Source organism: Schizosaccharomyces pombe, assembly GCF_000002945.2.
Source record: "Schizosaccharomyces pombe strain 972h- genome assembly, chromosome: II".
NCBI lineage: Eukaryota > Fungi > Ascomycota > Schizosaccharomycetes > Schizosaccharomycetales > Schizosaccharomycetaceae > Schizosaccharomyces > Schizosaccharomyces pombe.
Window position 1 is genome coordinate 1,427,491 of NC_003423.3, and position 27,380 is coordinate 1,454,870.

Consider the following 27,380-nt stretch of genomic DNA (forward strand, 5'->3'; position numbering starts at 1 on the left):
TTCGTATTAACTTCATTTTCGTTAATAGAAATTATCGTAGGGGGACGTAGCCCATGATTTTCAAAACAACGTACTACCTAGTATTACTTTATATACCAAAGTAAACAAAAGATTAATTTTTAGAAAAAACGTGATGAATGCAAAGCCGGGTAATGGAACTGAATAGAAAATGCTTTCATCTGTTTCATACAAACACATGTGCCTAAAATATTCGACTTGGGTTTGCGTGGATGAGAAAATTAATTTATGAGCATCAGTACAAAACATTTCATTTAGAGCAGCCATCCAATATTGAATTTAAGCATATTTTGCTGTGTTCTTACTTTTTACAGAAAACTCAAAACATTTTCTAGCTTCAAGGTGTCTCTCAAACGATAAATCTGTATTAAATAGTTAGCAGGTAAGCCGATTCCGAGTGAAATGGATTAAATCATATTATACATGAAGCCGTAATAATTCCGGATACTGAAGGGCCTTTGACTTTTTTTCAACAATTGGAATATCAATTGGTTTTGACAAGTCTTATTTTGCTTTTGGAGGCTAATTTCTCCCATTAAAGAAGCAAAACGAAGTATCATTAAATTATAACGTGTCTAATAATTTTAGTCTTCACGCTTTGTTTCATAAAAACGATTTTGTTTGCATGGGGCAACTATGCAAGCAAACCAGTTATTTTTTTTATAGACTTTGTTGTCTCAATAATCTTTTCTTTCAGGTTGTATCTTCCCACTTTTTTTTCAATAAAATTGGACTTAAAATATGGCTGAAATAAAATGAACCAGTTATTTTATAAGAATTGTAACAAAATAAGATGCATTTGGAACTTGGAAAAAACAATCAATTCTTTCAAATTTTGAACTACTATAACTAAAGCTTGAAAACATTACAGGAATCGATTTATAGACATAAATTGAAGGATACAATTAAACTCAATACATAACTACTTTCCTAAAATATTTTTTTACATAGAATTATATATAACAACTCTTTAGCTGAAGAGTTCGTGTTAAAACAGCTGTCAATCTTGAATCGAAGAAAAATTGAAAGTTGGATTTCCTACATGAAATGACGCTTTAAACATTCCTTTTTTTTCATAATATTGAGGAAATACCATATTTACTGAAGATTAAAATTTTGTAAAATTCCTCTTAACTTTTTTCTTTGGCTCATGTATCCCTACTTCCACAACCATTATTTTTGGAACTTTTTTTTGAACTATATTGAGTTACAAGTATATTTATTTCTTCGTAATTTTGAGTCAATTGGTAATACAAGCAGTATAGTTCAGAAAGTCGAGAATGAATATCTCACTGAAAGGAGCTATTTTTTCAACTGTTGGGAGATTTAACTTACCCAAAGTTCAAGGATTTATAAGATGGAACTCGACAATGAAATCACAGCAACCAACGCTGTTTTCAGAGGTTGCTTCTCTTTCTAGTACTTTCAAAAATAGTTTGTCTCGCGCAGGGTTCGAGAAAATGACTCCAGTTCAGCAGCGGGTATTGAATGAAGTTTTTCCTAACGAAGAGAATGCTGTAGTGCAGGCAAAAACAGGTACAGGAAAGACTTTGGCTTTCTTGTTAGTGGCCTTTAAAGATGTGCTTAAGGGAAAGCCACGTTTGAATTCCTCCAAAATTCACTCCGTAATCCTTAGCCCGACAAGAGAATTGGCCTTACAAATTTTTGAAGAAGCTAGAAAATTGACTTATGGGACGGGAATCCGCGTTTCTTATGCCATTGGCGGAAACTCAAAGATGAGAGAGGAAAATGCAATTCGTCGTGGTAATGCCAATCTTCTGATTGCAACTCCTGGGCGTTTGGAAGATCACCTTCAGAATCCAAGGATTCTTGAATCTTTATCTACTGACTCTTTCATTTTGGATGAAGCTGACCGTTTAATGGATATGGGGTTTGCTGAGTCAATTTTGAACATTCATGAAGCTGTCACAACTACTAAGACCAGGAAGTTGTGTTTTAGTGCAACAATGCCGCCAAAAGTCTCTAACGTTTTTCGTGGAATTCTTGGGACTGATTTTAAGCTCATAAACTGTCTGGATCCAAACGAGCCTCCTACGCATGAGCGTGTGCCCCAATTTGTTATAGAAACCAAGCTCGATAAGGTATTCTCTTCTTCTCTCTCACTTTTACAACAACTCACTTCTTCAAATCCCTCAAGTCGTATTATCGTTTTTCTTCCCACCATAAGCATGGTTGACTTTGTTGGCGGAGTTTTAGAAAATCATTTGAAGATTCCTTGCTTTATTTTACATTCCGGTTTAACTACTGCGCAGCGTAGATCTATTACAGAAAGCTTTAGGAAATGTCAAAGTGGTATTTTATTTGCTACAGATGTTGTCGCACGGGGAATGGATTTCCCTAACATTACCCAGGTTGTCCAAATAACTGGTCCTAGCAATACCGATGATTACATTCATCGAATTGGACGTACGGGTAGGGCTGGTAAAACAGGAGAGGCATATTTAATTCTTCTGGAACAAGAGAAACCTTTTTTAAATAGTATCAAACATTTACCTTTAAAACGGGCAACTATCGAGCCCTTATCAGATCAAGCTCTCTCAACTTTGAGGTCGGATATTGAAAAGTCATCGAAATTTTCCCGTACAAATGCTTTGAAAACTCTGTATGGGTCTAAACCTCATGTCTTCTCTGGTTCGTCCCAAAGACGAGCCACCGGTAAGAACATTCATGAATCTGCTATTGCTTTATTTTCTTTACATGACGTTCCTGGCTTAATGGAAGAACTTATATACAAGTCAAGAGGTAGAGGTTCACCAAAAGGTTTTAGGGGATCTCAATTAAAATATCCATCATCTTCATCTTCCTCCTTTCAACGACGACCTCGTTCCCTTCCTTCAAGAGGTCGCTATCAACAAAGTCGTCGCTAGTTCCACCATGACAAAAAAACAAAACATTTCATTTCTCTGATTATTAAAAATTAAAAAAGGATGTACATTACATGTGATTTCACGCATAATACTGACGATCGTTATACATTTCTTTTAATACTTATGGACCCGCATTTTATGAATTTTTTTTGTTTGGCTTTCTAAAGCAGAAGAAGTAAAATGACTTTTTTTTATATAATTATAAGTATTAACGCATCTTAGCATGATATATTTAATAGTTATTTCAATAGGAATCACAGGTAAAGATATCCTATATTCCATAGTTTATTGATTATATACATGTGTATCAGTAAAGTAACATATGTTGATAAAGTGGTAAAATAGGTAAGAGGCGTACTCACTTTGTTTTCTTGTTTTCAGCAGTGCGATAAATACTCAAAGTCTCGTCTGCCTCTTCAAAAGCTGTTGTAGTAGATGTCGGTACATCTGCAACAGGTGGTATAGAGAAGCTCCTTTCAGCTAATAAATGTTGCCTTTCCTTAGCTGGAGCAAAGAAAGTTTTGTCGACGGGGAAAACCGAAGAGATAAACATGCGAAGCAAAAACCACAAATGCTCAGATAGAAGACCTATTACAGCTGCGATCACCATACTTTTATCAGATGGTTTTGTAGTAGAAGAATAAAAATAGCAAATAGAGGGCATGGTGATACAACCTAACCAGCTTAGAAGAGAAAGTCGCTGATCCCAAGGTGCAATAGAATCAACACGACAAGGAACGGGCTTTTTGACCATCTTGGTAAACCTATAGACAGAGCTTCGAATATAAAGTACACAATTAACTAAGGAGAAGATAGGGGCAAGAGGATATATAGGAGAAAACATAACTAGAAACCCAAACATTAGAACAAAGTCCTTGTAATCATTATAGCAATCGTATTCAATTTTTTCAGCTTCAGAGCGAGCTCTTTTTAAAGTAACAGTTTCAGAAGGTATATCTTGAATGTGTAATTCTCTTGTAGGCTTTGACATATAATGTTTTTTGACATATGAGATTAACTGTGGAACAGCAAGAATGGTTATATAGTTAATAACCTGCGCATTGGTTAAAAAGTATATGTACTGATTTCTTAGTCTAAGAGGATTAAGTTTAAATGTCGATTTAGCAATATAACCGACACTGAAGAAAGACTGGGACATTCTGTTTTGAATATAATGTGGAACAAAATACTCTGCAAACGGTCCATAGATATAAGATATCAAAAATAGAGCAGTATATGAAAGCATAAAATTCTGGAGGAACATTTTCCCGCTTAAGGACGCTTGAAAATCTGTCTTGGTACGACGATTCTCTAATTTCGTCAACCTTTCAGCAACTATAGAATAAATGAAAGTGAACGGAAGAGTCAAAACTTGAAATACAACCGCTGGGAGCAGGGAGACTATAGATTTCAATGGGCCCGAATAAACTTCCGAAAGGGTAACGTCAACGATGAAAGCTATGGCAATCAAGAAAAGCAGGATGCATCCTGAGATCAAAAACAAAGGAACGTTGGCGATGGTCGATCTAACAATGATTTCCCATTGTGGATAATATGGGCGAGCAGTACCCAAAAGAGAATCTACACGATAAGATTGGGGCTTAAATTCGGTCATTGATTTTGCAAGAGACTGGCAATTAACTGTTGACCAGTGGTTAGTAAGTTTATGTTCCTGAACTCTCCAAAATTGAATAAAAAAAGCACCCCATAAGGCTACTCCAATCGCAAAAATATAGGAGTAAGGCCGAAGAAAGTAATATCCCAAAATTCCCCAAAAAGATAAGACAAAAACACCAGTTTTGAAGAAATCGGCAAAGGCGAAATAAAGGGCAACCTAAATATCACAGTAAGTACAAAGAATGTATAATTTTTTAAATACAAATTCATAAGATTCTATTTGGATGATAGAAATTTACAGGTATTCAAGAAAGCTGGAGCCAAATCTCTCCCCAAAGTGACTTACCTGAGAGCCGTATTCAGCATTGATGCTGTCCAATTGTTTCTTATTTCCAAGTAATAATTGATACCAATACTTAGACCATTTGATATCAAATTTGGGTTGGTGTAGAGGAAATATACTGATAATGTCTGCATAAGGGTTTTCTCCAGGACAGATCCCAAGAGAGTCTTCTGTTTTAGACCCGGTAATTTTATCATAAACTAGACGAATTCGTTCACTAGAATCGATATCTGTTACAGAGTTTACATTCACATGATTTAAGTCATCTAAAGCGCCGCATAAAAAGGAACTAGTACGATCATTATGCGCTAGTTCAATAAGATAGTCGTTTTGTACCTTGACAAACACAAATATACTTGTATCGCTGCCTGGTCGAACTGCCGTAGAAAAGTGCGAAAGTTGTAATTCTCTTAATAATGAACTCAAAGTTTCCTGGCAAGTTTTACTACTGGCATTGACTTCAATAATTAAATCACAGTTATTTACAATGTCAGAAGTCAATTGTTTTTCATAACTTTGCAATTTCTCATTCATACTGGGGAACGATTATGTGCAAGTAAGGGAGTATGGCAGTGACGAAATATACCGTCCAGCAAAAAAAACGTTAGCTGTCTACTGTCGCGTGTCGAATTTAATTTTGAAAGCGATAACTTCGTTCACTTTTGATTCTAAAACTTCTAAAATTAATTTGAGCAACATTGGGTATGAATCGTTCCACCTACGAAGGAATATTTGTTTTGAAGAAAAAGGTAGGAAGTTTAAGTAGGATCAATGATTCACAAGCTAATATGTAATTCTATTTGATTCTTAGTGCAATCTAAAGTCATAAAATCATTCATTGTACATTCATCTTATATTGCCCATTCAAGTAGATTATGATCACACATGCCCAAACTATTAAATCCAGATAAAAGAAATGAATTTATTAAAAATATCATATATAAAAAATTAAAATATGTTCCCCCAAAAAACCAAAATCCAATTTATTAACAAACCAAAAATCTGCGAACAACCAGTAGTAAAAATTGATACAAATTATCAAATCGATTTTTTTATTAATCTGTCTCAATAAGACGCTTTCCCGTAATCGAAGGAGCAGCAGCTTCAGCATTTGCCTCTTTGGCCATCTTTTCGATAGCATGCTGCATGTCATCCATGGTAGCATTAGAAGCATACTGTAATACAAGATGTCTACCAAGCAAATGTGTGTTTTTTAGAGCTCTCATGGCATTGGCAGCTTCTCGTGCTGTAACAAATTCAGCAAAGGCGAAACCGCGTGCACTGCGGTCGAATTTTTTAGGAACACGAACTGAACGAAGTTGCCCATAAGCACCGAGTAAGCTTTGCACATCCTTTTTAGTAGCTTCAAATGGTAAATTTTTAATAAGTATTTTAGTGCCTTTGGGTTTAGAGGAATCCTGTTTCCTAACTTCAGCAGCCGCATCAACACCTTGGTGAGAAAGCTTGATTTCTAATTTGTGTCCATCCAACACAAATCCATTCATTGCGTGCATTGCTGCCACTGCAGATGCCTTATCTTTAAACTCAACAAATCCAAAACCCATACTAAGATACTTTCCTGGTCTTTTGGGATCTGGTTTGGCACGAATGACAGCTGATAAATAGCCTTCTAAAGGCTTGAAAACCTTCTGAAACTCCTCTTGCTTTGTAGAAAAGTTTAAATTCTTAACATAGATAGTAGCAGTATCAAGCGACTCAATATCTTCAGTCCCTACCTTTTCGCTTGTAGTAGCTTCAACAGCATTGACTTTTTGCGCCAATTCCGGTTTTCCTGATTGCTTAAAGGACGTAGTGAAGACATCTCGAGGTGCTTTCTCCAAATACAGAATTGAACTTTTTATACGAGTATATGCGAGCTTTGAAAAAGCTTGTCTACAATCGGGAGCATTTAAGAACTCAATAATAGCAATCGTCCCAGCAGGGGGGATTAAAATTCTACCAAGCTCACCGAATGGCGAAAAAAGTGAAGTAAGCTCCTCAGCCGAGGTACCGTATGGAAAATTTTTGACTAGTAAAACGTTGTCCGATCGTGCTGCGTTCTTAAACGCATCCAAATCAACACCATGCTCCTCAAAGAAATTTTTTGTCTCTTGAATAACATGAGTCTCAGTAAGAGCTTGCTTCACAGCAGAATCAGATGAGGTGGGATCGAGGATATCAGTCTTTTTAACGCCAAGGCGCGATGCTAGCGATGTCACGACTGCATCAGCATTCATATACAATGAGTTCCAGCTAAAGGTACTAGAAGCAGCAGTATTCTTACGTTTGAGTTCTCTTTGCTTTTTCAAAGGAAGCTTGCTTAATGCGTAATCGTCTAGAAGGATACTAGAACGCGCTTTTGCAGGTAAAACGTGTAAAAGCCGACCTTGAAAGGGTTTTGCGTCTAATTCTAAATACGCACGCACCGCGTCGTCTGCATCATGGAAATCAATGTAAGCGAATCCTTTGGGGTTATTGGTCTTTTTATCAATAGGCATATGAACTTGTTCCAATTGACCGAAAGGACCAAAAAGTGATTTTAAATCGTCCTCCGCGCAACTATAGGTTAAATTTCTAAGGAATAATCTTTTTGTCTCAGAAATCAGCTGAATATTTCTTTCTTGCTCGGAAACATTATTTTCAGCCTTTTGCAGCATGGATGCATCCGCAATTTTATCATTCGTAACCCTTTCAAGATGCTCGTCATTATTTTCTTTGTCAAAGGACTTTAACTCATCACCAACAACACTAACTTCCTCTTCAGGTTGTTTTTCTTTGATTCTTGTTCTGTGGAGCCTGAGCCATTCGTCATCAGACAACGGTGCTTGAGCATCAGTACCTGAATTTTTGGCGGTATCACCTTCAGCAGCTTGCTCTGACTCTTCTTCATGAAGCTCCGAAGAAGATTTTTCCCTTCCGTCTATTACTACACCGGAGTCAAGTGTGCTGTCATGTTCAGTAGATTTAATTGAGTCACCTTCGTGTCGTTTTGCAGCAGGAAGATCCTGATATTCATCATCATCTTCATCAGCTGGAATAACAGGATTCGTAATTTCAGTATCAAAAACTTCTTCATTTTCCCAACTCCTTGAGTTAGAAATCGAGGAAGAGAGTTTTAAAAACTCTCGAGCCTTGGGATCAAGTGTGTCTAAAAACTTTCTCTTCAGGTTGGCATCTTTCTTCTTTTTAGCTTTCTCTTCTTCCAAATTTCTTAATTCTTCCTCCTTTTCTTTTTTTTGTAGTTTCAATTCAATATTTTTAGAAGCGTATTTACTGTAAGGTCGAAGCTTTTCGTTAGCCGATCGATAATCCAAAGCTCGATGAACTTCGATACGAGAAGTCTCAACGTAAGATTTGTTCAAATAACGAATCGCTTTATCAGCATCCTCTTCATTTTTGAATCCAATGAAAGCAAATCGTCTACTAACGCCTTCTTTTGTTTTGGCTACGCTAACGTCTGTGATTTCAGCATCCAACTGAGGTAAAGATTTTAAATATGTTGATAGCTTCTCCTTGTCATAGTAGCGGGGAATATTTTTTATAATTATACGCGACATGGCGCGCGTTCAAAGACAATTGCTAAATCTCTACAGTTTTGGAGTATGCAAAAGAGTAGAGAAAACCATACAGAAAAATTCGAACCTTAGTGCTTACGAACGACATACAACGAACTTCAGTATACATTCCTAAGATTATTAAAGCTTTTGCTAATTTGAGATATCGAGTCATAGTAGCTCGAAATTATGTATAGCGTAGATGCGCTACTTTTTTGCTGCAACTGACTAATATTCATTAACGTATTGTCGAACACTCTTATGTAATGTTAACAACGTATTCTAAGGTGATTGGTATTTTATTTCGGCTGAGTAAATTCCTTTGTAAACAACCAAACAACTGAGGCAGAGTACTAATTAGAAAAAAATGTCTCAGTCACCTATAGACTATAATGAAAGTTTAAGGCCAGATGATATGCTCGATAATGAATTGAATTACGAGTTGGCTAACGAAGTTTCAGCCGGTGATGAGGAGCCTTACGACGATGACATTTGGGAATCAGAAGACCTAGAGCCCGTAGGCCATGATATACAGCCGATGGATTCTGTTTCTGACTTTCATGTCAAGGATTTTTCAGAGAAAAAGTATTCTCCTTATACAGATGAAATTGCCTCAGCACAACTGACTGGGCCATCAGAATCAGCATTTGGCAGTGCTAGTTCCTTGGGAACCGTGGAGTCTCCGGTGACTATGCAGTCTGCTACACTTTTATGGGATCCTAGTGTTAAGGAAGTCGATGATATTTTGCACAATGAAGATTTCTATGATGGCCGCGATTTGAATATTTTTACTTTGCGTGGATTTGTAAATATTTTGACTTTAATTCTTCTGAGTTGTGGATTGTTAATGCTTTTCATCGGGTATCCTATTTTATCAGCTGTTGAAGTAGAAAAGCAAAGGAAGAAAAACTGAGTATTTTTGATTTCATTTACTTTCAATAAGAACTTGTTGAAGGATTTTTCTCGTATCTATTTTCTCATTCCTTTGATGATTTCTTCTTTCTATTGCATTTCCATTTTTTTGAGCTTCTTATATCCTTGTGGTAGTACCACGAATTCTTGGACTTTCTTTTATTCACTACTTTCTCTTCCGTATGCTCTTTTTGCATTAGTATTACAGATTCTAATATTTCGTCTAACCGACTGCCTTCAACTAGTTGTGCTTGACCTTTTGCCTATTTCTTTGATAATGTCTATTATTTTTCTTACACATCATTCTTTTCCAGTTCCTCGCATCTTCCTCAAGCCCTTCTTATTTCGTTAAAGTTCAATCTCTAAATCTTTCATTTATTGGATTTATTCATCGTTTACTGCATCATAAATAATATTTGGTTTCTATTTCGCAAATACGAGTCATTTAACTAATGACCTATCATGGTTAGACTAACTCAAATTATAGGTAATGAATCAGTTAGTAAATATGCCTTCAGTACATCGGCTACGTGTGCCCATTCAAGCATTCTTTAAAAAAAAAAGAGCATTGTGTGTCTATATGCTTGGATGAGTAAGCTCCGTTCTCAGCACTTATATCATGAATAAAGGACTTATGCTATTCTGCTTTTGTCTTACACTTTCCACGTAGTCCGTAAAGTGTTAATTGTATTAAAAGTATGTAGCAAGGTTACACGGTTTCCGTTTCATTTGTGTATGAAAACAATAGACGAGGAGTGGTTGAAGTAAATGGCATCTTTAATTTTTTGTAACATTAATTACTTCTTGCATTTTAACGATTCGGAAAGCCGAAATATATTATTTTGTTCATGATGAACTAAAAGTCAGCTTTCAACAATGCCAGTACATATTTTATAAAAATAAAGCAGCGCTTGAATAGATCAAAAAAATTTTTACACCCGGCTTGTTAAAACGTCTGACTATTCAGCCGTATAATTGACATTTACATTTCTTTTTTCAGCATTTTCCATGCTGCTGCCTTCATCGTGGTTGAGTGCGTTATTTTTTTAAATATTCTCATTGGGATTCTCTATTTGGTAATATCAAACGGACAATAATCCACTAAGTATTATTCGAATGCGTAAAACATTTGCTAAAATGTTTACACGTATTTACATTCAATTCTTCACCCTTGAATTTACACGGGTAATTTAATTAATTAAAGGGTTAAGCTGATCAATTGAACATTTTCATGTTGCGAAGTTATGAGTATGCTAATCTTTAATATACGTGTTGCTAGGCATAAGGCGTTGTTGTCTCGAATTGTTTCAACAAATATGTTCAATCCTATGTTTAGGTCATTGCGTCCAATTCAGAAGTCTTTCTCGGAAATATCAATATTGAGAGTGTTTAATAAGCCGCCCATCAAAAAATTCCATAACTCTAACATACTGAAAGATATTACCTCAAAACGGAATGCAACCCCAGCGAAAATTGCTTGGCAAGCAATGACAACTCGGGAGCCTTTTCTTGTATATCAAGCAAAAGCAGATAAGAAAATCAGTCTTATTTATTTATTAACTGTCGGGATGCTTATAAATGTCTGTGTGATTACTTCTTTTGCCAGTGTTGACATATATCGCGCAAAAGATGAGATATTTGCCAATTGGGTCGATATGGATTATTACGAGAAATTATCTTATATTGGATCTGCTTTTATTACTCCTGCTCTTTACTTTACTTTAACGTTGATTTTATTTTTACCAAGACGAAATATTTATTCAATTTCTACCTTACCATCCCAACGGTTTGAAATTGTAACTGGATTTTTATCACCATTTAACAAGCTTTATTTTTCTAAATCATTAATTGTTCCAAGAAAAGACGTATCAATCGTTACTTACTCCCTACAGAAAAACCCAATCACTCTGAAAATTCGCGATCGTCCATTTTACTATCTTTTAAATGCAAATGGAAAATATGCTGGTAATTCAAAGGACGTACTATTCTGTGTCATCGGAAACCGATATTAGCTTTTCAATTTCAAATGTATCTTCTTTCGTGGTTCCTATCTTTTATTGTGAGCTTTCATTCATTACCAACTATCATTTAGATTTGTTGTATCTCACTAACAGATCGCTTAGACACATTAACCCAAAATTTCATTAAACACCCATATCCTCAAGCGACCGAAAGAAAGTTTGTCTTACATCCCGAACTATCTTAAGAAGATCATGCTCCTCACGATTTTCCCAAATAGTGGATGACAATTTGGAATAAACAAAATCTAGTAGTTCCACCTTATTAAAATTGGTATGTTCAGCAAATTCCTCTGCACATTTTGCCAAGGTTTTTTGAATATTTACGTTATCGTATTTTTTGTTCTCTTCTTTGTGTTCAACACCAGTCCTGCTAGGTGGAGTGACAGCAATCAAATTGTTATGAGTAAGTGATTGTCCATGAAATAAAGTATGTTTATGTTCATCATTAGAAACGTTGCGAACCTCATTTGACGAAAGCTCAATGAAATTGTCTTCTTGTGCAACATCGTTTCTCACAAATGTTTCTTCATTCTTTGATTCTTGCATCTCATGAGCATCCTTTGCATTGTTCAGTTTTTTTTGTTTTAGTTGTTTATATGCCTTTTCCCTCTTGGAGACTTGACAACAATCATACAACAGCTTTGCATCAATCAACTCATCAACATTTAATTCGGCATGCGCAAACATTTCTTTGGCTTTGTGTTTGAGGTTCACGTCGCCAGACAGGATCGCATCTTGTTTGATCATTTTGATATCACGCAAAAACTCTTTAGGAGTACAGTAACGTCCACTCCATAAGCGTCTTTCAATTTCCTCAAAGTTCATCATTTTGAAACAAGCATTGTCTTTTTTACGAGTGACTGTATTTCCTGAAAGGAAATACTCAAAATTATCCTTCGATTTTCCTTTTACCACCCTTTCGTTCGACTCATCAATGTAAATGTCATTTAAATCTATTATCGGTTTTTTGAACTTTTTATAACGAGAGCGAAGCATTTCAAGTATTGAGCTAAGTTTAACCTGAATTTTGTTTTTTATTTTCTTGTCGTTCTTTCTTTGTCTTCGGTTTACTTTGTCGGTTAAATCTGATGTTTTAGAAACTGGTAGTACTTTGGGTAAAATATCAACGCTTGCTGCTTCGGCGCTCTTTTGGTGAATGGGAAGGAATGAAATACGTTTAAGCAAGTAATGGAAAAAAGAGTATCTTGATGAATAATCAGGAAACGACAAGTCATGATATTCGCTTCGATGAGAAGGAAACCAGGAGCGGACGGTAGACGACAATTTTTCTTGATTAGTATTAGCAAACCCCAGTAACATGACAGGTTCTAAAGGGGAAATTGAATCTAATAAAAGAAGGAACATTGACAAAAAGCTATGTGAAAATAGAGATGGCCATTTTTCTACGTTATTGATAAATATAATACTTGGCGCATTTTTTCGGGCTTCAGAGAATATCTTGGTTAACAAAGACCTCGGAGATGTGGTTGTGTCCATTAACAACTCAGAAATATCCAAAGACTGCACGTGGATACCATCTAACATAGAGAAAAGCACTTTGCTTAAATAAGTACATCCATATCCATAAATATCAGTAATCAATAGTCTTGGGCGGAATGACATGGTAGTTTTTAGAGAGTTAATTTCTTTTTGCCTCATCAACTCTTCAGCAGGAAGTTTTTGTAAAGACTCGACCGTTGGTAAATATACGTCAAGTTTTAATAGTCGTCTAATTTTTGACGTTATAACCTCAATACTTTTCTTAAACAGAATTTTGTGGGAATCCGTAATAGGTATATTCGGCTTAACATCACTTCTTCGTGTAGAAACAGCAATCTTCTCAGATGCGACTACAAAATCGCAAATGCTAACGGATATTTCATTCAGGTCAATTAAAAATTTGTCAGAAGATGTGTAAATTTGGGGGAAGGTGCGTCGAACTGCATTAAGGGCTGCTTCGGTGCATAAAGCTTTTAAATCTGCTCCACCATAACCAGACGTAGATTCCGCTAAGTGTAATAAGTAGCTCTCTGGTATTTTTGGAGAAAAATGTAAAGAATTGATTTCAAGAATTTTCATACGTGCTTGCTTATTTGGTAGAGGGAAGTAGAATTCGCGATCAAATCTACCGGGTCTCCTTAAGGCCGGGTCAAGATCGTTGGGACGATTAGTAGCACCAATTACTACTACTTGTCCACGCGTATCGAGGCCATCCATTAAAGCAAGCAAGGTGGAGACAATGGAACTGTGAGTTTGCTCTTGTTTTGAAGATCGAATAGGAGCAAGCCCATCTATTTCATCAAAGAATATGATGCTGGGTTGTACTCTTCTAGCTTCTTCGAATAAAAGCCTAAGTTGCCTTTCTGCTTCGCCAACCCATTTGCTTAAACAATCAGACCCTTTTCTCAAGAAGAAACTAATTTTTTGATTTTTGGTCGAGCAGTTAGCGGCCAACACCCTAGCCATTAGTGTTTTTCCAGTCCCTGGAGGACCATGAAACAAGACACCTCTAGGAGGTGTGATGTGCAGATGTAAGAATACTTCTGGATATAACAAAGGAAGCATCACCATTTCTTTCAGTTGAAGTATAATATCTTCCAGTCCTCCTATGGAATTGAAATCAAGATTTTCCCTATTGGCAAAAGGGTCAGTACTTCTAATCGTCTTTTCGTCTATGTGACCAAAGTGAAGTTGAGAGGAGGGAGCATTCTCAATATCTGAACTAGCGCCCAAATTATTGTAAGCATTAAGTCCTTCAACGTCGGAAGTTTGCTCTGAACTTGTACTGCTCAACTCACTCGTTTCATCACTATCGCAAGTACTTTGATAACCGATGGGAAGAGTAGCAAAATCTTTCATAGGCAATTTTGGCGGATTATAAGTAATCTTCGTTGTTGAAGGATTTGGGGAAGATGCAATTTCGTTGTAATAGTCAAATAAATGATAATTCGGTCGATTGTCACGACTACGAAGTTTGCGTCGGAAATCTGGTGAATTTCGCTCAGCGCGAAGAGGACTCATTGCCTTCTTGACCCTTAAATTTTTTTTAACTGGCAAAATTGGACCTCTCATTTTTCTTTTTCTACGTCCTCTTCTACTTGGAATGGGTGAGCGCACTTTTGTCAAATCATCAGGGCTATCCGCGAAGTCAGAATCACTGGCGTTCGAAGACTCAGGATCACTTTGTCCATCTACGTAGTCTTCATCTAAATAATCACCATTTGTTGATTCTGTTGGAGCTTTTGGATACGAAAAGGTTTTTGAAGAAGTAAGATATGATTTCGGACTTATCAAATCGTCTTCTTCATCCTTAAAGGTAGTGGATTCGTCCTCATTATTATCAGTGTCTAGCTCTTTATCATTTCCTTCCATTTGAAGGTTACTACTTCCATTTCTGATACCATCAATTTGATGTTCAGTACTCTTCTTTCCCAATGATGCATCATTGAATGCCGCAGAAGGCTTTGAAGGATTTTCTATAGAAACAGAAAAAGAAGGCGTTTCTGTGTTTAGATGTTTCTGTAACGAAGAGAATTTTCTATTTCTTTGAGTTTCACGCACTGAAACTAACTTTTGTTTATAGGAGGAAGGATCAAAATGTGAAACTTTTATATGATTTGAATGATCCTCTGATTTTTCGCTGTGTGCGTTGGAGTAATAATCATCATCTTCTTCATTATCTTCATTATCGTCAGAACTAAAACGAATGGATCTGGCCCTTCTGCGCATTGCACGCAAAATGCACTGCTGGCACCAACAAATTAAGACGTTGTCAACTTGGTTAAGACAATTTGTTATGTAGATTTTTTATTTACAATTGCACAATTAAAGGCTCCAAAAAATTTGGGATATCTTAGGTTTTCCACATGCTGGTTTACGAATGGAAGGTTTGTAAGGAAAAGTAAATAAATGAAGTTCGTAACAATGCGTTATAAGAAAAGGAAAGCACATAGTAGAGTAAGTGGATTTTTGGACTAAACAACAGAAGTAGTATCTTTACAAAAACAATATTGTTTAAAAATTGACTTTTCTGAGATTATTTGTCCACGATCAGTTTAGTACATTGGTAATATCCATACATTGATGCATTGTTTACAGACATGTGGATAGATTTGAAATTCTATGAGGATAAAAGTTCATTGCCAACTTCGAATCTTGAGCTTCACTTGACGTTCCTCACTGATATAGTATTTTTTTTTATTTAATTGATTGTCAGTGTTTCGTCGTTTCGCTGTTAATTGAAAGGATGAGAAGAATTTATGCAAAGAGTATTATTTTATAATCTCTTTGAAAACTTACTATTCATAATCCGTAGTTTTACGTCTCATATTAGATTGATATAATGAACAAAGGTAGAGATCGGTACGGCTTTTTTTATTTTTTTATTAAACCAAAAGGTCTTTTAATTTCCTAATTACATTGGCATTCAATACAGATCCATTGAAATTCGATCAATATTGATTTCATTTTTAAAATAGTGTCCTTAAATTTCCTTAATGTTTGAATTCAGTATTTATTATTATTACTAATTCTATTGTTTCATCCAATTTACATGCAATTTATAGCTTTATTATATTTTATTTATTTTTTTATTTTTTTTTTGGAAAAGCAATTGAAGCTAGTCAAATTGGAAAACTGAAGCCAAACACCTAGTGTTAAAAAATTTTATATTTACTAAGTGTAGTACTACAAAAATCGTTTAACAAGGCCTCAAGAAACTCAACCAATATACATATATTTTTTAAATTCATCGAAATATTCGCATTTCATGGAGTTGATAAAAACTTTGCTACCGTAGAACTAAGTAAGTGTAATGTAAACAATAAGCAAAAGACATTAAAACGACTTAAAAAATGAAAATAGCAAACTAATATTATTCAGACATAGTTTATCACAAATTTGAAAGGAAAAAGCAATAATTAATAAAATAATTTTCGCAAAACAATTAAAGAATTCCAATTTCCTACATACTTTGGCTAAATAAATAAAAAAAGTGAACCACTTTTTTTTATCTAATCAAAAAATATATATATTTTAAACAAAAATTGTATTTTTTACTCTTATTATCTACCCTATCTTTTCGTAAAGGATACATGACGGGAGCGGATTAGTATATTGCTATCATCCAAAGCCTTGTATTATTGACTGATTATACTACTAACCATATCTTCATACTACCAACTCCAGCCTTCCTCCTATTTCACTCTTGTTTTAAACGATCAATAACTCAAAACACCATTAATCTTTACCGGGCATATTTGCCATATAAAAATTCTTATACGTATTCGAAAGCGTTAATATTTGGTGAATTTAAATTATCTTTCAAATCCTCCATTTATACCGTAAAGAATTTGTATACTCCTTTCTTTTTCCATTTTCTTATACTTGCGAAATCGTTATAAGTGATCTTTTACTTGTTCTTGTATATCTAAAAGTTTTGTTGGTTGTTATAAAATTTTGTGGATTCGGCTTCTTTACCACATATCTTTTTAAAATTCTCGTTTATTTCCATAACAAATAATCATCGAGCTTGATTTAAGATACTAGGCGCTTTGTTTAAATCCAAATTCTTTTTAAAATTCGGTTAACCTGTCTTACAGCTTTTGGCTGGTAATTAATTAATTGTGTTGTGCAAATATAACAGACCGAATTCCAGTATCCAGCTTCTGTCCAGGCTTCTTGTCTCAATTTTTACCTTCATTTTTCCATATTATCATTAGAATGACTCGGAAAACTATCATTGTTGGGGTTAGGTAAGTTCTACAGGCAATTGTTTTAATGAATTTTTATTAACAAGAAAAAATTAGTGGTGCCTCTTGTAGTGGAAAATCGGTATGATAATTTTGATTAATAAGAAAGAATAAAATAAAATCAAAAACTCCAAAATAAAAAAAAAATGAAGTACTAACCAATTTCTCTTTCTTGTTTTGACAGACTCTATGCCAGCTTTTACATGCCATTTTTGAAGGATCTTCTCTCGTTCATGAAGATGATTTTTACAAGGTTCGTTTAGATTATTTCGTCTATTTGCCTAGTCGTGCGAATTTTGCAAGTGTCATAGAATAAATCGTACCCTCGTTTTAAAAACCGATGGTTGAATCTTATCGATGAAGCAAACACTGTGTTTTTATGTAGTGCCAAAGCACCTATTGATATACTAACTCGTTTGTTTTGTAGACTGATGCTGAGATACCAGTCAAAAACGGCATTGCCGATTGGGATTGCCAAGAGTCGTTGAATTTAGACGCTTTCCTTGAAAATTTGCATTATATCCGTGATCATGGCGTGTTACCTACTCACCTTCGAAATAGGGAAAATAAAAATGTTGCTCCTGAAGCCCTAATAGAATACGCTGATATAATTAAAGAATTCAAGGCACCGGCCATTCCAACTTTGGAACAGCATCTCGTTTTCGTAGACGGATTTATGATGTACGTTAATGAAGACCTTATAAACGCATTTGATATTCGACTGATGCTGGTGACCGATTTTGATACGCTTAAGCGTCGTAGAGAAGCCCGTACTGGTTATATAACGTTGGAAGGTAAGAATTCAACTATCCAGATAAAACATAACACCTGTGTTTAATCGTTGTACCTTTCAGTTAAGGCTAACTCCAAATTGTTCCAGGATTTTGGCAAGACCCCCCACATTATTTCGAAAATTATGTTTGGCCTGGCTATGTACATGGTCATTCCCATTTGTTTGTCAATGGCGATGTGACAGGGAAATTGCTTGATAAGCGTATACAGTTAAGCCCTTCTAGTAAAATGTCTGTGAGAGATAACGTCCAATGGGCCATTAATTCAATTTTGAATGCTTTACAATGATCCGTTTTGATCTATCTTTTCTTCGACTTGTATTTTCTGAGTACTACCTGACTTATACACAAATCCTCTCTACCGCTTCTTTTTTTTCTTTTTAGACAAGACTACCTGTGCATGATTTACTTTTTAAATTCAGGGTTAATTAATTACTTTCCATCATTTCCTCCTCTCCATATATTTATTGCTACTATCGCTTTTAGAACATCATGTTATTAATAATCCGTAACTAGACCGTTTAATAAATGTATATATATTACAAACTTTTATTACTTGATAACCATCCCTTTTTTTATTTTGACAATTCATTTGTAAGCTACTTTATTCTCAAATATTAGTACTTAATATTTCTCGTTCGCTAATGTTCGTGGATTATGATGCTTCAAATAAGTCAGTCCAACTGCCATCTACCTACAAATCCTCTACCAAAAATTTAACAGATTTATGACAGAAGCAAAAAACATATCGGATGATACAGATGTACTTTCTTTGACTACAAATAGTCTTAGAACATCAAAAACTCTTTTTGGAGCCGAGTTTGGGTCAGTTACCAGTTTTGACGATACTGTAGCTCAAAATCTCAAAAGAACATACAAAGAACATTTAGAATATGGTTCTGTTCTTGGAGGAACTGTTGGAAAACGGAAGAACCGACATTACGAAGAAGACACTATTGGTAGTAATGCTTTGACGGTTAGAGCAGACAGTGAAAACCCTTCCTCCCAAGTGATCACCAAGTTTTCAGATCCTAATAAGAAAATAGCAGGGCAGGTTTCCATGCAATCTTTAGAAAAAATTAAAGGAGTTCCTGAAGCAGCACATAGAATTGCCGGAGAATCCCAGGCTTCTCTCGTAAAGCGCACTCTTGCCGAACAGATTCGCCCTGAATGGCATGCTCCATGGACTCTTATGCGTGTTATTAGTGGTCATTTGGGTTGGGTTCGATGCGTAGATGTTGAACCCGGTAATCAATGGTTTTGCACGGGTGCTGGGGACCGCACCATCAAAATATGGGACTTAGCGTCTGGAGTACTTAAGCTAACATTGACTGGGCATATCGCCACTGTGCGAGGATTAGCAGTATCTCCCCGTCATCCATATTTATTTTCCTGTGGTGAAGACAAAATGGTAAAATGCTGGGACCTCGAAACTAATAAAGTGATCCGCCATTATCACGGGCATCTTTCCGGAGTCTATGCCTTAAAACTCCATCCAACACTTGACGTCCTTGTTACCGCTGGTCGTGATGCAGTCGCTCGTGTTTGGGATATGCGCACTCGCCAAAATGTCCATGTTTTATCGGGCCACAAATCCACTGTTGCTTCTTTAGCCGTTCAAGAATTCGATCCTCAAGTAGTCACGGGTTCCATGGATTCTACTATCAGATTATGGGATTTAGCAGCTGGGAAAACCTTGACGACCTTGACACATCACAAAAAAACTGTTCGTGCCCTGTCTTTGCATCCAGATGAATTTACTTTTGCCAGTGGCTCGTCCGACAATATCAAACATTGGAAATTCCCTGAAGGCGCATTTATGGGTAATTTTGAAGGACATAATGCAATCGTTAATACTCTTTCAATAAACTCAGATAATGTTATGTTTTCTGGTGCTGATAATGGAAGCATGTGCTTTTGGGATTGGAAGTCTGGTCACAAATATCAAGAGCTTCAATCTGTTGTTCAACCTGGTTCATTGGATAGCGAAGCTGGAATCTTTGCTAGTTCTTTTGATAAAACCGGTTTGCGTCTAATTACTTGTGAGGCTGATAAAAGCGTAAAGATATACAAACAAGTGGACAATGCCACACCTGAAACACATCCCAATTTGCCATGGACACCATCAAATCTTCGTCGGCGATATTAATAGGGCATCGACTTCCAAGATTAAGATTGAGAGGATAGTTATGATATGTATGTTATTGCTAGATATGAGATTCCAATTTTTGAATCTACTATTTAATGTCATCTTTTGGTAGGCGGTAAACAATGATAAAATATTGGCTTGTTTCTAAATAGTAATTTTCTCATGCTTGATGTTTTGGAGTGCATAAATAAGAAAACTATAGATTATTATTGTTGCTTTCTTAAAGAAAATTTTTTAATCTGTTGTAATGAACTTGTGCTTTATTCCATAGTCATAGATTTGCTTTCCTATTAGCCTTAACGTTTTCAAGGTTCCATTGTTTACTTCTTGGAAAAAGACCCATTAACGGATTGTAACAAAATTCCTTATCTCTTTAAAAGACCATACCCTACCCTAAATGTGCTTTAAAAAAACAGTCACTGTGTAGACCTCAACACAGAAACGACAAGTTGCAGCGTGCAAATTCCTCACAAAATGCTTATTCCCAAGGAGAACCGCAAGGCCATTCATCAAGCTTTGTTCCAACAAGGTGTCCTCGTTGCTAAGAAGGGTAATGTCTAAAAAACGTCGTAGACCAAGGTTTAACTAACAAGCGTAGATTTCAACCTCCCCAAGCACCCCGAAGTTGGTGTCCCCAACTTGCAAGTCATTAAGGCTTGTCAATCCTTGGATTCTCGCGGCTATCTTAAGACCCGCTACAATTGGGGATGGTTTTACTACACCTTGACCAACGAGGGTGTTGAATACTTGCGTGAGTATTTGCACCTTCCCGCTGAGGTTGTGCCCGCTACTCACAAGCGTCAAGTTCGTCCTGCTGCCCCCCGTGCTGGCCGTCCTGAGCCTCGTGAGCGTAGCTCTGCTGCTGATGCTGGCTACCGCCGTGCCGAGAAGAAGGATGATGGTGCTGCTCCCGGTGGATTTGCTCCTTCCTTCCGTGGTGGATTCGGTCGCCCTGTTGCTGCCTAAGCCCAAAAAGTTAATATATTCAATTCAAATGTATGCTTGGTAGGATCTTATGTGTGTGTGTACTGTATTAGTAAACCGTAGATGTAAATCAGCTATGCAGATTATGAATTCCTACTAGTGGTTGGATAGTTTAATGAGTGTATTTATGTTTTTTATATTTAATAGCTTGTACTATGATGAGTATGTTTGGTGGTTTTCGCATTATTGATAACGAAGGGAAATAACGGTTCAAGCGATCGAATTAATCGTATTCATTATAAAAGTACATTCCAACTGCAGCGTGTATTTTTTACAGTGCGGATATTTAGCATGTCCTTAGTTAATCTCTTGTTGTCCGAGACTTTCCTGCCTTTGTAGAACAAGCCCATCCCGTACATACAGTATTGATAATCCGGTTTCTCCTGTAAGGTACGATGGCATAGTAAAAGGATCGAGAGCATCTTGACGACATATGTCTTTCAAGCCCTCCAAAATATGTTGGCCACGAAGTTGCATAACTACTAATGGCCGTTGTTCAGTAGGATTATAAGATTCTACATTTTCTTCAAGAACCTTATCTTTCTCAGTGCTCTTTTCTATATAGTCATGATCAAGAGTAATAAGTAACTTATCAAGCACTTGAGAATGTGTGTCACCAAATCGTCGCTGAATAGCCATTTCACGGTGCTTTTCACAATTTTGAGTGCTATCCGCAATGAGGGAACTGTTATCGTCAGAAAGGATCGGTCGTGTATCTAATGGAGACCGATCTACCAAGTTTTTTGCGTAAATTTGCCATGCTCCTAAGGCATTTGCTTCCTTATTAACACCAACATTGGTGCAAAAGGTAGTTAAGTTTTTCGAGACTAAGTCTATGGGTCGAAGGGCAGAACCAGCTTTAAGTCTATAAAGTAGCCTCGATAAGCATTGTAGAAATAGAGAATGACACACATCATTTCGTAAAAATATGTTGTGTAGTAAAACATCTGAGTCATCCATGAGACCGAGGTAAAATATTTGCTTGGAAGATGGGTACGTGTGCAAAGCAGTGGGTCGTTTTGAATCCCATAAAACGAGACGGATAAAAGTAATAGGTAATGTTTCATGCCTGGAGATATATGTGTGCTGTTAAAACGGTTAGCAAATATTTCCATGATTATGTTTCGCTGTTCACGTACATATACAAATATGCTTTCTAATTCCGACTTCAGTAGTTCTAAGAAGACAAGAGGATTGGGTAAAACGGTCTTTTCGGCGGAATGATGAACTTTGGAAGCAGTCCACCGCATACTGACAAATCCATGAGCGAGAGCTGTGAATTGATATTAGAAAGCAATGAATAGTTAAGGTGTGTCAACAAAAATACATACCCAATATCTCCAGCTGTGCAATTTGGCCCAAGTAGAATCCATTAGGCCAATCGTACACAAGCATTCGATGAATAATGCTGCGTTTGAGCATGCTCTTTGGAACATTTTTATAAAATGCTTCGGGATTCCACTCTTCATCGTCCAACATATCTTCTAAATTGATGTCTTTGGCATTTGGTGGGTATGTTTGCTTCTGAATCCATTCTACACACAATTTTACTAAGAAATCCCTAGGAAATCGATTTAATAGCTTCTGGATCTTCTTGTCATGCTTGATTCGAATATTACTAGACAATTCAGTACGCATAGCGGTCCTCCTTTTTGAATATCTTATGTTTACGACAAGGAGCCACAATATATCAATCGTTACCGTGGACTAATTTTTTATCCTCTCAAACACTGATCACTAACGAAGGATTTCAGATATATTTGTTTTGTTAAATATTAATGTTACAAAAGAATGGTCTTTGAGATCATTTGGCAGCACCAGCTGTAAGCAAATTTAACTCTTCCCAAGTTCTTCTAAGGCAATGGTTTGGATGGTGGTGAAGGGAGTCCTTGCCCAGATTGCAGAAGTCTTGCTGTTTTCTCGGCAGCTGCTCTATTAGCATGATATCGAATTCGCATTTGGAAAATATCTCGATGAAGATTATAGTGTTTGGATTGGGTCTGTGTTGAACATTCTTTAGAAGATGAGGAGGAGGAGTTGATAGATTCATTCTCGGCAGACGCCGAATCTACATCTTTCTCCTTCTCTGTCTGCTGCACTTCTAAATTTGGTTCCTGTTTTGATTCTTGTGGATTACCGGTCGCATCCTTCTCTACGTTTTTTGACTCATCCTTAGCTTCTAGTTTGTTGGTGTCGATTTTGTTAGTCACTGATTTAATCACGGAAATTGGTGTAGCAAAACCTCGATCTTGCAAATGATTGTAGCAAACATAAAAACTATTTTTATTTTGTTGGTTAAAAAAACTTTTTCCTTCCCATTAAATTATGTATCAACTCAAACCATGAAGGTTTTCACAATGATTACTTACAAATCTAATTTAGTTTTTGTTATTAATACCCATTTTGTAGGCTTGTAACACTAGAAACGATAATAGTGTATTAGAAAATGGTGCTTCATCAAGGTAATGGGCAATTTTTAATTGCTGTTGTTTCTTACAATAAAGCATGGTTTTTTATCTACTTCTGAAACTTGTCTCAATGTATAGAAATTTTCAAATTTATTGGACATCGGCATTTTCTTCAACATTACTACTTTATATTTGAGGTAAAGAAGAGAGAAGGGGTGAATCGCCTGAATTACACTCACACATCAATTTATCTAATAGACGGTTCAAGCACCACAGAATACTTAATTTATTTAATTTATAACTAAAATAAAAATAAAATACTCAATCTATTTTATTGATTTTTTTTGCAATTGCCCAAACATTGTATAGACAACTAAGCAACATGTTGACTTTTTTTGCTCAGATCAAAAAAAATAAATAAATAAATAAAGGCTTTAGTGCAACGTACACCCACATATACATATTCAATTAAAAGGCATGTTAACAAAACTTCTTATTGAAAACCTTCCTCGGACAATGAATACAACTCGTAAAGTCTATTCAGCCTATTGTAAAGGGAAGGTAAAATAAAACACTGGAAGCAATTCCAAAATTTTCTATTGATCAACTTGTTTGTTCATAAAAATTGTAGCAAGTAAAAGGTGGAAACCTAAAGATGGAAAACATTGCAAAAATCAGTGATTTAGAAATGAAACGCATAAGTAATGACAATACAAAGATAAATAAATATTTAGAAATGATAAAGAAAAGGGACAAATTCTTATCAACAATGGAAAAATGAAAAAAAAAAAGGAAAAACGAGTGACCGGATAAACCAGCAATGTACAGCAACAGCATAAGTGGAATCTTATACCCAGATACCTTTATCTAAAAGGAATAGCAAGTTAAAAAATAAGCAACATTGTGCAAGAAAATAACCAGCAAGCAACATAATAATAATAAGGAACCGAGAACCAAACACATATAATAATAATAATAAAAGACGAGCCTCCATAAATAACACACAAACATCCGTTCATACCTCATCTCTCACGACTATATGAGGATGCAAATGAACATCTAAAGATTTACAATGACAAAACTTGACTCAAAAAAATAACCATCTGAACAATCCGATAAAACTTGTATGCTTGAAACACGGAAATAGCGGCAAAAAATGGATGAAAAAAGCAATGCGATGCAATTCGATGATGAAGCAAAAAATAAATCAGACATCCAAACTTCACTTCAAAGCAAGTTGCATTTTGGGAGACAGAGGAAATTAATGAATCTCAATGGATTGTTGTGTATGTTGTATAGCTGCGGTTTCCGGTCTCGGTACGATTGAGGGTGGTCTCTGAAGTATCGAGGTTGGAAGAACAGAAGTACTAGCGGTCTTTACCTTTATTAATGATGGCCTACGAACTGGTGAGGAGTTGGGCTGTGAATCGAGCTTTGGATTTGGTTCCGAATTGGGATGTGTGAGCGGCAAAGATTCCGACCTTGATTGAGGTTGCGAACTGGGCATAGAAGCTGGCAAAGAATGCGGTTGGGCCGAATCAGAAGTAACAGCGCTTAGCGTAGGTAGCTCTAACAACTCTTCCGTCTTGCATATTTTAGAAAAGATCTTTTTATCTTTTTCAGGATCGGTATGCGTTTCTGAAGGCTTGGGTACCTTGGAGCCATAAGCAGCAAGTAAAGAAGTAATGACCTCCATTAGTGCCTTGCGAAGACGCACACTATCGACAACAGAATGGTCCAAGTTCATGTCCACTTTGGGTACATAAGGCTTTTGCAATAGACGATACATGAGGATACGAGTATTCTCGCAAACATGAAGGCCGCAATCACAATCATTAATTTGTTGTGGAGTCTTCATGTGTCGGACACGGAATTCCTTTTTAAGGAGAATGCCAAGGTTTTTGATGGCAAGGTTGCAGTCATTGGTATTACCATTGGACATGGAGTCATAGTACCAGCCCAAACCTTTTTCAACGGAGACGACTAACAAACTCCAATGCGAGCCGCTCTCGATACCACACTCATTGGTATCGTTGATAGGAAGAAAGATAAACGATGCATCAAACATGGCAGGAGGTAAGGCAGACTCGATTTCCAAAGGATTAGGAGCCTGGGCCAAAAAGAAGACCATAGCAGGACGAAGCAAGTATATTTGTTGACTCTCCTCCTTGGGACGTTTGAGCAAGACTTGACGCAACATAATTTCGTAAAAGAAATCGATGTTTGTATCAAGGATCCAATACCCAGGACGAAAGTGGTCGACGTCGTTTTTGCGAAGGGAAACCTCGAAATATTCAAGCCAGATGCGCGTAAACGGGGAACCGCAAGACTTTGATCCGCTGCTGCTGCTGCCAAACAAGGAACGGAAAAAGCCCTTTTTCTTCTTTTTGGGAGAAGCGGTATCAGAGCCATTAGAATTGGAAGAGCCGGTGGAGGGAGGACGTAAATTGCTAGACTTTTTCACAGCCTCGCTGTCGATTTCCTTTGTGAAAATGGAATTGGAGCGCATTTTTTAAAAGTGGAATATAGGACAGTGGGAGAAAGAGAAAAAGACGAATACAAGTTTTTAGAAACGCGTTTTTTACCAGGCAGGTAATAAGAAAATAAGCACTTTTTTATTTCTAAAGTGAACAATGGGAAAGAACGAGAATTGCAAATGAGAAAGGAAATAAAAGGAGAGTAAAAAATTGAATGAAAAGAAGAAAGAATTGGATAAATAAATATCGAATTCTTTTTTTTTCACAGAGTTAGGAAAAGACAGTATGAACAAATAAAAGGAAAAAGAAAATTAGAAACTAAAAGAGAAAGGTAAAAAAAAAAGGCAAAGCAAAAACAAAAGAAATAGCAAATGGAAAAACTTGTTGTTAACTGGGAAGTTTTCGAATGCAATTGGGCAAGCAAGCAATTAGGAAGCTTGAATTGAATTGGATTGGATTGGATTTGGATCGAGGATAAATGAGTTTGGAGGGATAAAAGATGATGAGATGAAACCAAGGGTTGCAACGGGAAAAAAAAGGAAAAACGATTAACGGAGAGTTGGAGCGCTAAGAAGGAAGAAAAAGGAGATAAAAAAAGCGCAAGGAAGAAATCCGAGAGAATCCAGATGGAATAGAATTGAGAGATAATTTGAGGTAGAGACGAGTCTTAAGTTGGTTACGAATAAAAGTAAAAGAAGACGACGTCGAGAGAAGGAGGAGAAAAAAAGCCTTTAAAAAAGGAGAACGTGCAAAGTAAAAAGTAAAACGGGAAAAGAAAAGCAAATCAAAAGGATGCAGGGAAAGAGAAAGAAGAAAAGAAAAAGGAGGAAAAATGCCAAAAATATGAGAAGGAAAAAACCAATAGAGAAACTTCTATAATATAAAAAAAAACAATTCAACCACCTCACCAAACAATGTGGAGAAAGAAAAAAAGAAAAACAAGGATTAGAATAAAAATGGTGAGAATGAATGTAGTAGAAATTGTATAGAGAGAGAAAGACGAACGAACAGTCAGCAGAACACACTCACACTTGTACACGCACGTACGCATACACTCGCACACTCACACACACACACACCTACAGAGAGTAGAGAAGAGAGTTAAAAAAAAAGTGTGTAGTAGTGAGAAGAGAGGAAATTAAGTGGTGAGTATTGTGTAGAGGAAAGAAGTTTTCTGAGCAATGAAAAAGCAAAAAATGATGAAAGGAGTGTTCAGAAAAGGAGCCGGCAATGACCGTCCAACACGTACTTTTGTGGTTGGCAAAAAGTTGGGGTAAAGGGCAAAAAGACAGACCCAGAATGTGGAGGTGAAGATGGAGATGGGTGGAGAAGACAGGTAACAATAATATGGAAGAATAGTCGACGGCGGGGGGAGGGGGGAGGGATGCCGAGAAGGGGAAGAATGATCAAAAGATGACACCAATATAGCGTAATCTAGTGGACTGGGGAGAGAAGAGATGAAAAGAGG

At 36.3% G+C, this 27,380-nt stretch overlaps 12 protein-coding genes and 18 long non-coding RNA genes across 30 annotated transcripts; 16 read left to right on the forward strand and 14 right to left on the reverse strand.

Annotated features, from left to right (window-relative positions):
* Positions 1-246: 246 nt before the first annotated feature.
* On the reverse strand, positions 247-490 carry SPOM_SPNCRNA.5178. Its single transcript, NR_194534.1, has one exon. It is a non-coding gene; the product is annotated as a non-coding RNA (long non-coding RNA).
* A 5-nt stretch (positions 491-495) lies between these two features.
* On the forward strand, positions 496-814 carry SPOM_SPNCRNA.348. Its single transcript, NR_150750.1, has one exon. It is a non-coding gene; the product is annotated as a non-coding RNA (long non-coding RNA).
* A 214-nt stretch (positions 815-1,028) lies between these two features.
* On the reverse strand, positions 1,029-1,659 carry SPOM_SPNCRNA.5179. The gene has a single exon (NR_194535.1). It is a non-coding gene; the product is annotated as a non-coding RNA (long non-coding RNA).
* mss116 (ATP-dependent RNA helicase Mss116) lies at positions 1,179-3,189 on the forward strand. Its single transcript, NM_001021492.3, has one exon. It carries the CDS (start codon positions 1,299-1,301, stop codon positions 2,904-2,906), a length of 1,608 nt encoding a protein of 535 aa, NP_595596.1. The 5' UTR covers positions 1,179-1,298; the 3' UTR covers positions 2,907-3,189.
* SPOM_SPNCRNA.5180 lies at positions 2,006-2,929 on the reverse strand. Its single transcript, NR_194536.1, has one exon. It is a non-coding gene; the product is annotated as a non-coding RNA (long non-coding RNA).
* Positions 3,029-5,416, reverse strand: ist2 (transporter Ist2). Its single transcript, NM_001356220.2, has 2 exons — positions 4,870-5,416; positions 3,029-4,740 (listed from the first exon to the last, which is right to left on the reverse strand). The coding sequence occupies exons 1-2, from the start codon at positions 5,398-5,400 to the stop codon at positions 3,265-3,267; spliced, it is 2,007 nt and encodes a 668-aa protein (NP_001342989.1). The 5' UTR covers positions 5,401-5,416; the 3' UTR covers positions 3,029-3,264.
* On the forward strand, positions 4,844-5,304 carry SPOM_SPNCRNA.5181. The gene has a single exon (NR_194537.1). It is a non-coding gene; the product is annotated as a non-coding RNA (long non-coding RNA).
* A 141-nt stretch (positions 5,417-5,557) lies between the features above and the next one.
* Positions 5,558-5,773, forward strand: SPOM_SPNCRNA.5182. Its single transcript, NR_194538.1, has one exon. It is a non-coding gene; the product is annotated as a non-coding RNA (long non-coding RNA).
* mrd1 (RNA-binding protein Mrd1) lies at positions 5,735-8,480 on the reverse strand. The gene has a single exon (NM_001021494.3). The coding sequence runs from the start codon at positions 8,421-8,423 to the stop codon at positions 5,922-5,924; it is 2,502 nt and encodes an 833-aa protein (NP_595599.1). The 5' UTR covers positions 8,424-8,480; the 3' UTR covers positions 5,735-5,921.
* SPOM_SPNCRNA.5183 lies at positions 7,511-7,906 on the forward strand. Its single transcript, NR_194539.1, has one exon. It is a non-coding gene; the product is annotated as a non-coding RNA (long non-coding RNA).
* Positions 8,238-8,570, forward strand: SPOM_SPNCRNA.5184. Its single transcript, NR_194540.1, has one exon. It is a non-coding gene; the product is annotated as a non-coding RNA (long non-coding RNA).
* Positions 8,571-8,695: 125 nt separating this feature from the next.
* Positions 8,696-9,360, reverse strand: SPOM_SPNCRNA.5185. The gene has a single exon (NR_194541.1). It is a non-coding gene; the product is annotated as a non-coding RNA (long non-coding RNA).
* sbg1 (actinomyosin ring linker protein Sbg1) lies at positions 8,747-9,985 on the forward strand. Its single transcript, NM_001021495.3, has one exon. It carries the CDS (start codon positions 8,788-8,790, stop codon positions 9,331-9,333), a length of 546 nt encoding a protein of 181 aa, NP_595600.1. The 5' UTR covers positions 8,747-8,787; the 3' UTR covers positions 9,334-9,985.
* On the reverse strand, positions 9,650-10,368 carry SPOM_SPNCRNA.1433. The gene has a single exon (NR_150316.1). It is a non-coding gene; the product is annotated as a non-coding RNA (long non-coding RNA).
* A 131-nt stretch (positions 10,369-10,499) lies between these two features.
* Positions 10,500-13,067, forward strand: SPOM_SPBP22H7.04 (uncharacterized protein). Its single transcript, NM_001356221.2, has 2 exons — positions 10,500-11,756; positions 11,803-13,067. Exon 1 carries the CDS (start codon positions 10,577-10,579, stop codon positions 11,342-11,344), a length of 768 nt encoding a protein of 255 aa, NP_001342990.1. The 5' UTR covers positions 10,500-10,576; the 3' UTR covers positions 11,345-11,756; positions 11,803-13,067.
* Positions 11,052-15,231, reverse strand: abo2 (ATPase histone chaperone). Its single transcript, NM_001021497.3, has one exon. It carries the CDS (start codon positions 15,080-15,082, stop codon positions 11,477-11,479), a length of 3,606 nt encoding a protein of 1,201 aa, NP_595602.1. The 5' UTR covers positions 15,083-15,231; the 3' UTR covers positions 11,052-11,476.
* Positions 13,353-13,730, forward strand: SPOM_SPNCRNA.5186. The gene has a single exon (NR_194542.1). It is a non-coding gene; the product is annotated as a non-coding RNA (long non-coding RNA).
* Positions 13,877-15,147, forward strand: SPOM_SPNCRNA.5187. The gene has a single exon (NR_194543.1). It is a non-coding gene; the product is annotated as a non-coding RNA (long non-coding RNA).
* A 178-nt stretch (positions 15,232-15,409) lies between the features above and the next one.
* SPOM_SPNCRNA.5188 lies at positions 15,410-15,709 on the forward strand. The gene has a single exon (NR_194544.1). It is a non-coding gene; the product is annotated as a non-coding RNA (long non-coding RNA).
* A 258-nt stretch (positions 15,710-15,967) lies between these two features.
* Positions 15,968-16,183, forward strand: SPOM_SPNCRNA.5189. Its single transcript, NR_194545.1, has one exon. It is a non-coding gene; the product is annotated as a non-coding RNA (long non-coding RNA).
* Positions 16,184-16,467: 284 nt separating this feature from the next.
* Positions 16,468-17,408, reverse strand: SPOM_SPNCRNA.5190. Its single transcript, NR_194546.1, has one exon. It is a non-coding gene; the product is annotated as a non-coding RNA (long non-coding RNA).
* Positions 17,075-18,441, forward strand: nrk1 (nicotinamide riboside kinase; the record flags this gene model as incomplete). Its single annotated transcript, NM_001021498.3, has 5 exons — positions 17,075-17,106; positions 17,161-17,185; positions 17,288-17,356; positions 17,531-17,897; positions 17,984-18,441. 5 exons carry the CDS (start codon positions 17,075-17,077, stop codon positions 18,181-18,183), a joined length of 693 nt encoding a protein of 230 aa, NP_595603.1. The 3' UTR covers positions 18,184-18,441.
* On the reverse strand, positions 18,433-20,641 carry SPOM_SPNCRNA.5191. The gene has a single exon (NR_194547.1). It is a non-coding gene; the product is annotated as a non-coding RNA (long non-coding RNA).
* On the forward strand, positions 18,602-20,245 carry prp5 (Prp19 complex WD repeat protein Prp5). The gene has a single exon (NM_001021499.3). It carries the CDS (start codon positions 18,622-18,624, stop codon positions 20,041-20,043), a length of 1,422 nt encoding a protein of 473 aa, NP_595604.1. The 5' UTR covers positions 18,602-18,621; the 3' UTR covers positions 20,044-20,245.
* On the forward strand, positions 20,513-21,054 carry rps1002 (40S ribosomal protein eS10). The gene is made up of 2 exons (NM_001021500.3): positions 20,513-20,593; positions 20,642-21,054. Exons 1-2 carry the CDS (start codon positions 20,518-20,520, stop codon positions 21,007-21,009), a joined length of 444 nt encoding a protein of 147 aa, NP_595605.1. The 5' UTR covers positions 20,513-20,517; the 3' UTR covers positions 21,010-21,054.
* Positions 20,643-21,103, reverse strand: SPOM_SPNCRNA.5192. The gene has a single exon (NR_194548.1). It is a non-coding gene; the product is annotated as a non-coding RNA (long non-coding RNA).
* A 221-nt stretch (positions 21,104-21,324) lies between these two features.
* On the reverse strand, positions 21,325-22,905 carry mis15 (kinetochore protein Mis15; the record flags this gene model as incomplete). The annotated part of the gene is made up of 3 exons (NM_001356222.2): positions 22,359-22,905; positions 22,167-22,300; positions 21,325-22,113 (listed from the first exon to the last, which is right to left on the reverse strand). Exons 1-3 carry the CDS (start codon positions 22,663-22,665, stop codon positions 21,325-21,327), a joined length of 1,230 nt encoding a protein of 409 aa, NP_001343025.1. The 5' UTR covers positions 22,666-22,905.
* On the forward strand, positions 22,410-23,445 carry SPOM_SPNCRNA.1434. Its single transcript, NR_150317.1, has one exon. It is a non-coding gene; the product is annotated as a non-coding RNA (long non-coding RNA).
* On the reverse strand, positions 22,881-23,634 carry SPOM_SPBC32H8.01C (uncharacterized protein; the record flags this gene model as incomplete). The annotated part of the gene is made up of 3 exons (NM_001021502.2): positions 23,525-23,634; positions 23,397-23,446; positions 22,881-23,304 (listed from the first exon to the last, which is right to left on the reverse strand). The coding sequence occupies exons 1-3, from the start codon at positions 23,612-23,614 to the stop codon at positions 22,881-22,883; spliced, it is 564 nt and encodes a 187-aa protein (NP_595607.1). The 5' UTR covers positions 23,615-23,634.
* Positions 23,635-23,840: 206 nt separating this feature from the next.
* On the reverse strand, positions 23,841-27,182 carry nep2 (NEDD8 protease Nep2). Its single transcript, NM_001021503.3, has one exon. It carries the CDS (start codon positions 25,942-25,944, stop codon positions 24,697-24,699), a length of 1,248 nt encoding a protein of 415 aa, NP_595608.1. The 5' UTR covers positions 25,945-27,182; the 3' UTR covers positions 23,841-24,696.
* Between the last annotated feature and the right edge of the window lie 198 nt (positions 27,183-27,380).

What these genes read in the sequence shown, in the direction of transcription:
- mss116 (NM_001021492.3), top strand. Translation starts at nt 1,299, where the DNA reads ATGAATATCTCACTGAAAGGAGCTATTTTTTCAACTGTTGGGAGATTT.
- ist2 (NM_001356220.2), bottom strand. Translation starts at nt 5,400, where the DNA reads ATGAATGAGAAATTGCAAAGTTATGAAAAACAATTGACTTCTGACATT. An exon ending in ATGCTGAATACGGCTCTCAG is followed by an intron (nt 4,741 to 4,869) that starts GTAAGTCACTTT and finishes TGTGATATTTAG; the next exon opens with GTTGCCCTTTATTTCGCCTT.
- mrd1 (NM_001021494.3), bottom strand. Translation starts at nt 8,423, where the DNA reads ATGTCGCGTATAATTATAAAAAATATTCCCCGCTACTATGACAAGGAG.
- sbg1 (NM_001021495.3), top strand. Translation starts at nt 8,788, where the DNA reads ATGTCTCAGTCACCTATAGACTATAATGAAAGTTTAAGGCCAGATGAT.
- SPOM_SPBP22H7.04 (NM_001356221.2), top strand. Translation starts at nt 10,577, where the DNA reads ATGAGTATGCTAATCTTTAATATACGTGTTGCTAGGCATAAGGCGTTG.
- abo2 (NM_001021497.3), bottom strand. Translation starts at nt 15,082, where the DNA reads ATGCGCAGAAGGGCCAGATCCATTCGTTTTAGTTCTGACGATAATGAA.
- prp5 (NM_001021499.3), top strand. Translation starts at nt 18,622, where the DNA reads ATGACAGAAGCAAAAAACATATCGGATGATACAGATGTACTTTCTTTG.
- rps1002 (NM_001021500.3), top strand. Translation starts at nt 20,518, where the DNA reads ATGCTTATTCCCAAGGAGAACCGCAAGGCCATTCATCAAGCTTTGTTC. An exon ending in TGTCCTCGTTGCTAAGAAGG is followed by an intron (nt 20,594 to 20,641) that starts GTAATGTCTAAA and finishes TAACAAGCGTAG; the next exon opens with ATTTCAACCTCCCCAAGCAC.
- nep2 (NM_001021503.3), bottom strand. Translation starts at nt 25,944, where the DNA reads ATGCGCTCCAATTCCATTTTCACAAAGGAAATCGACAGCGAGGCTGTG.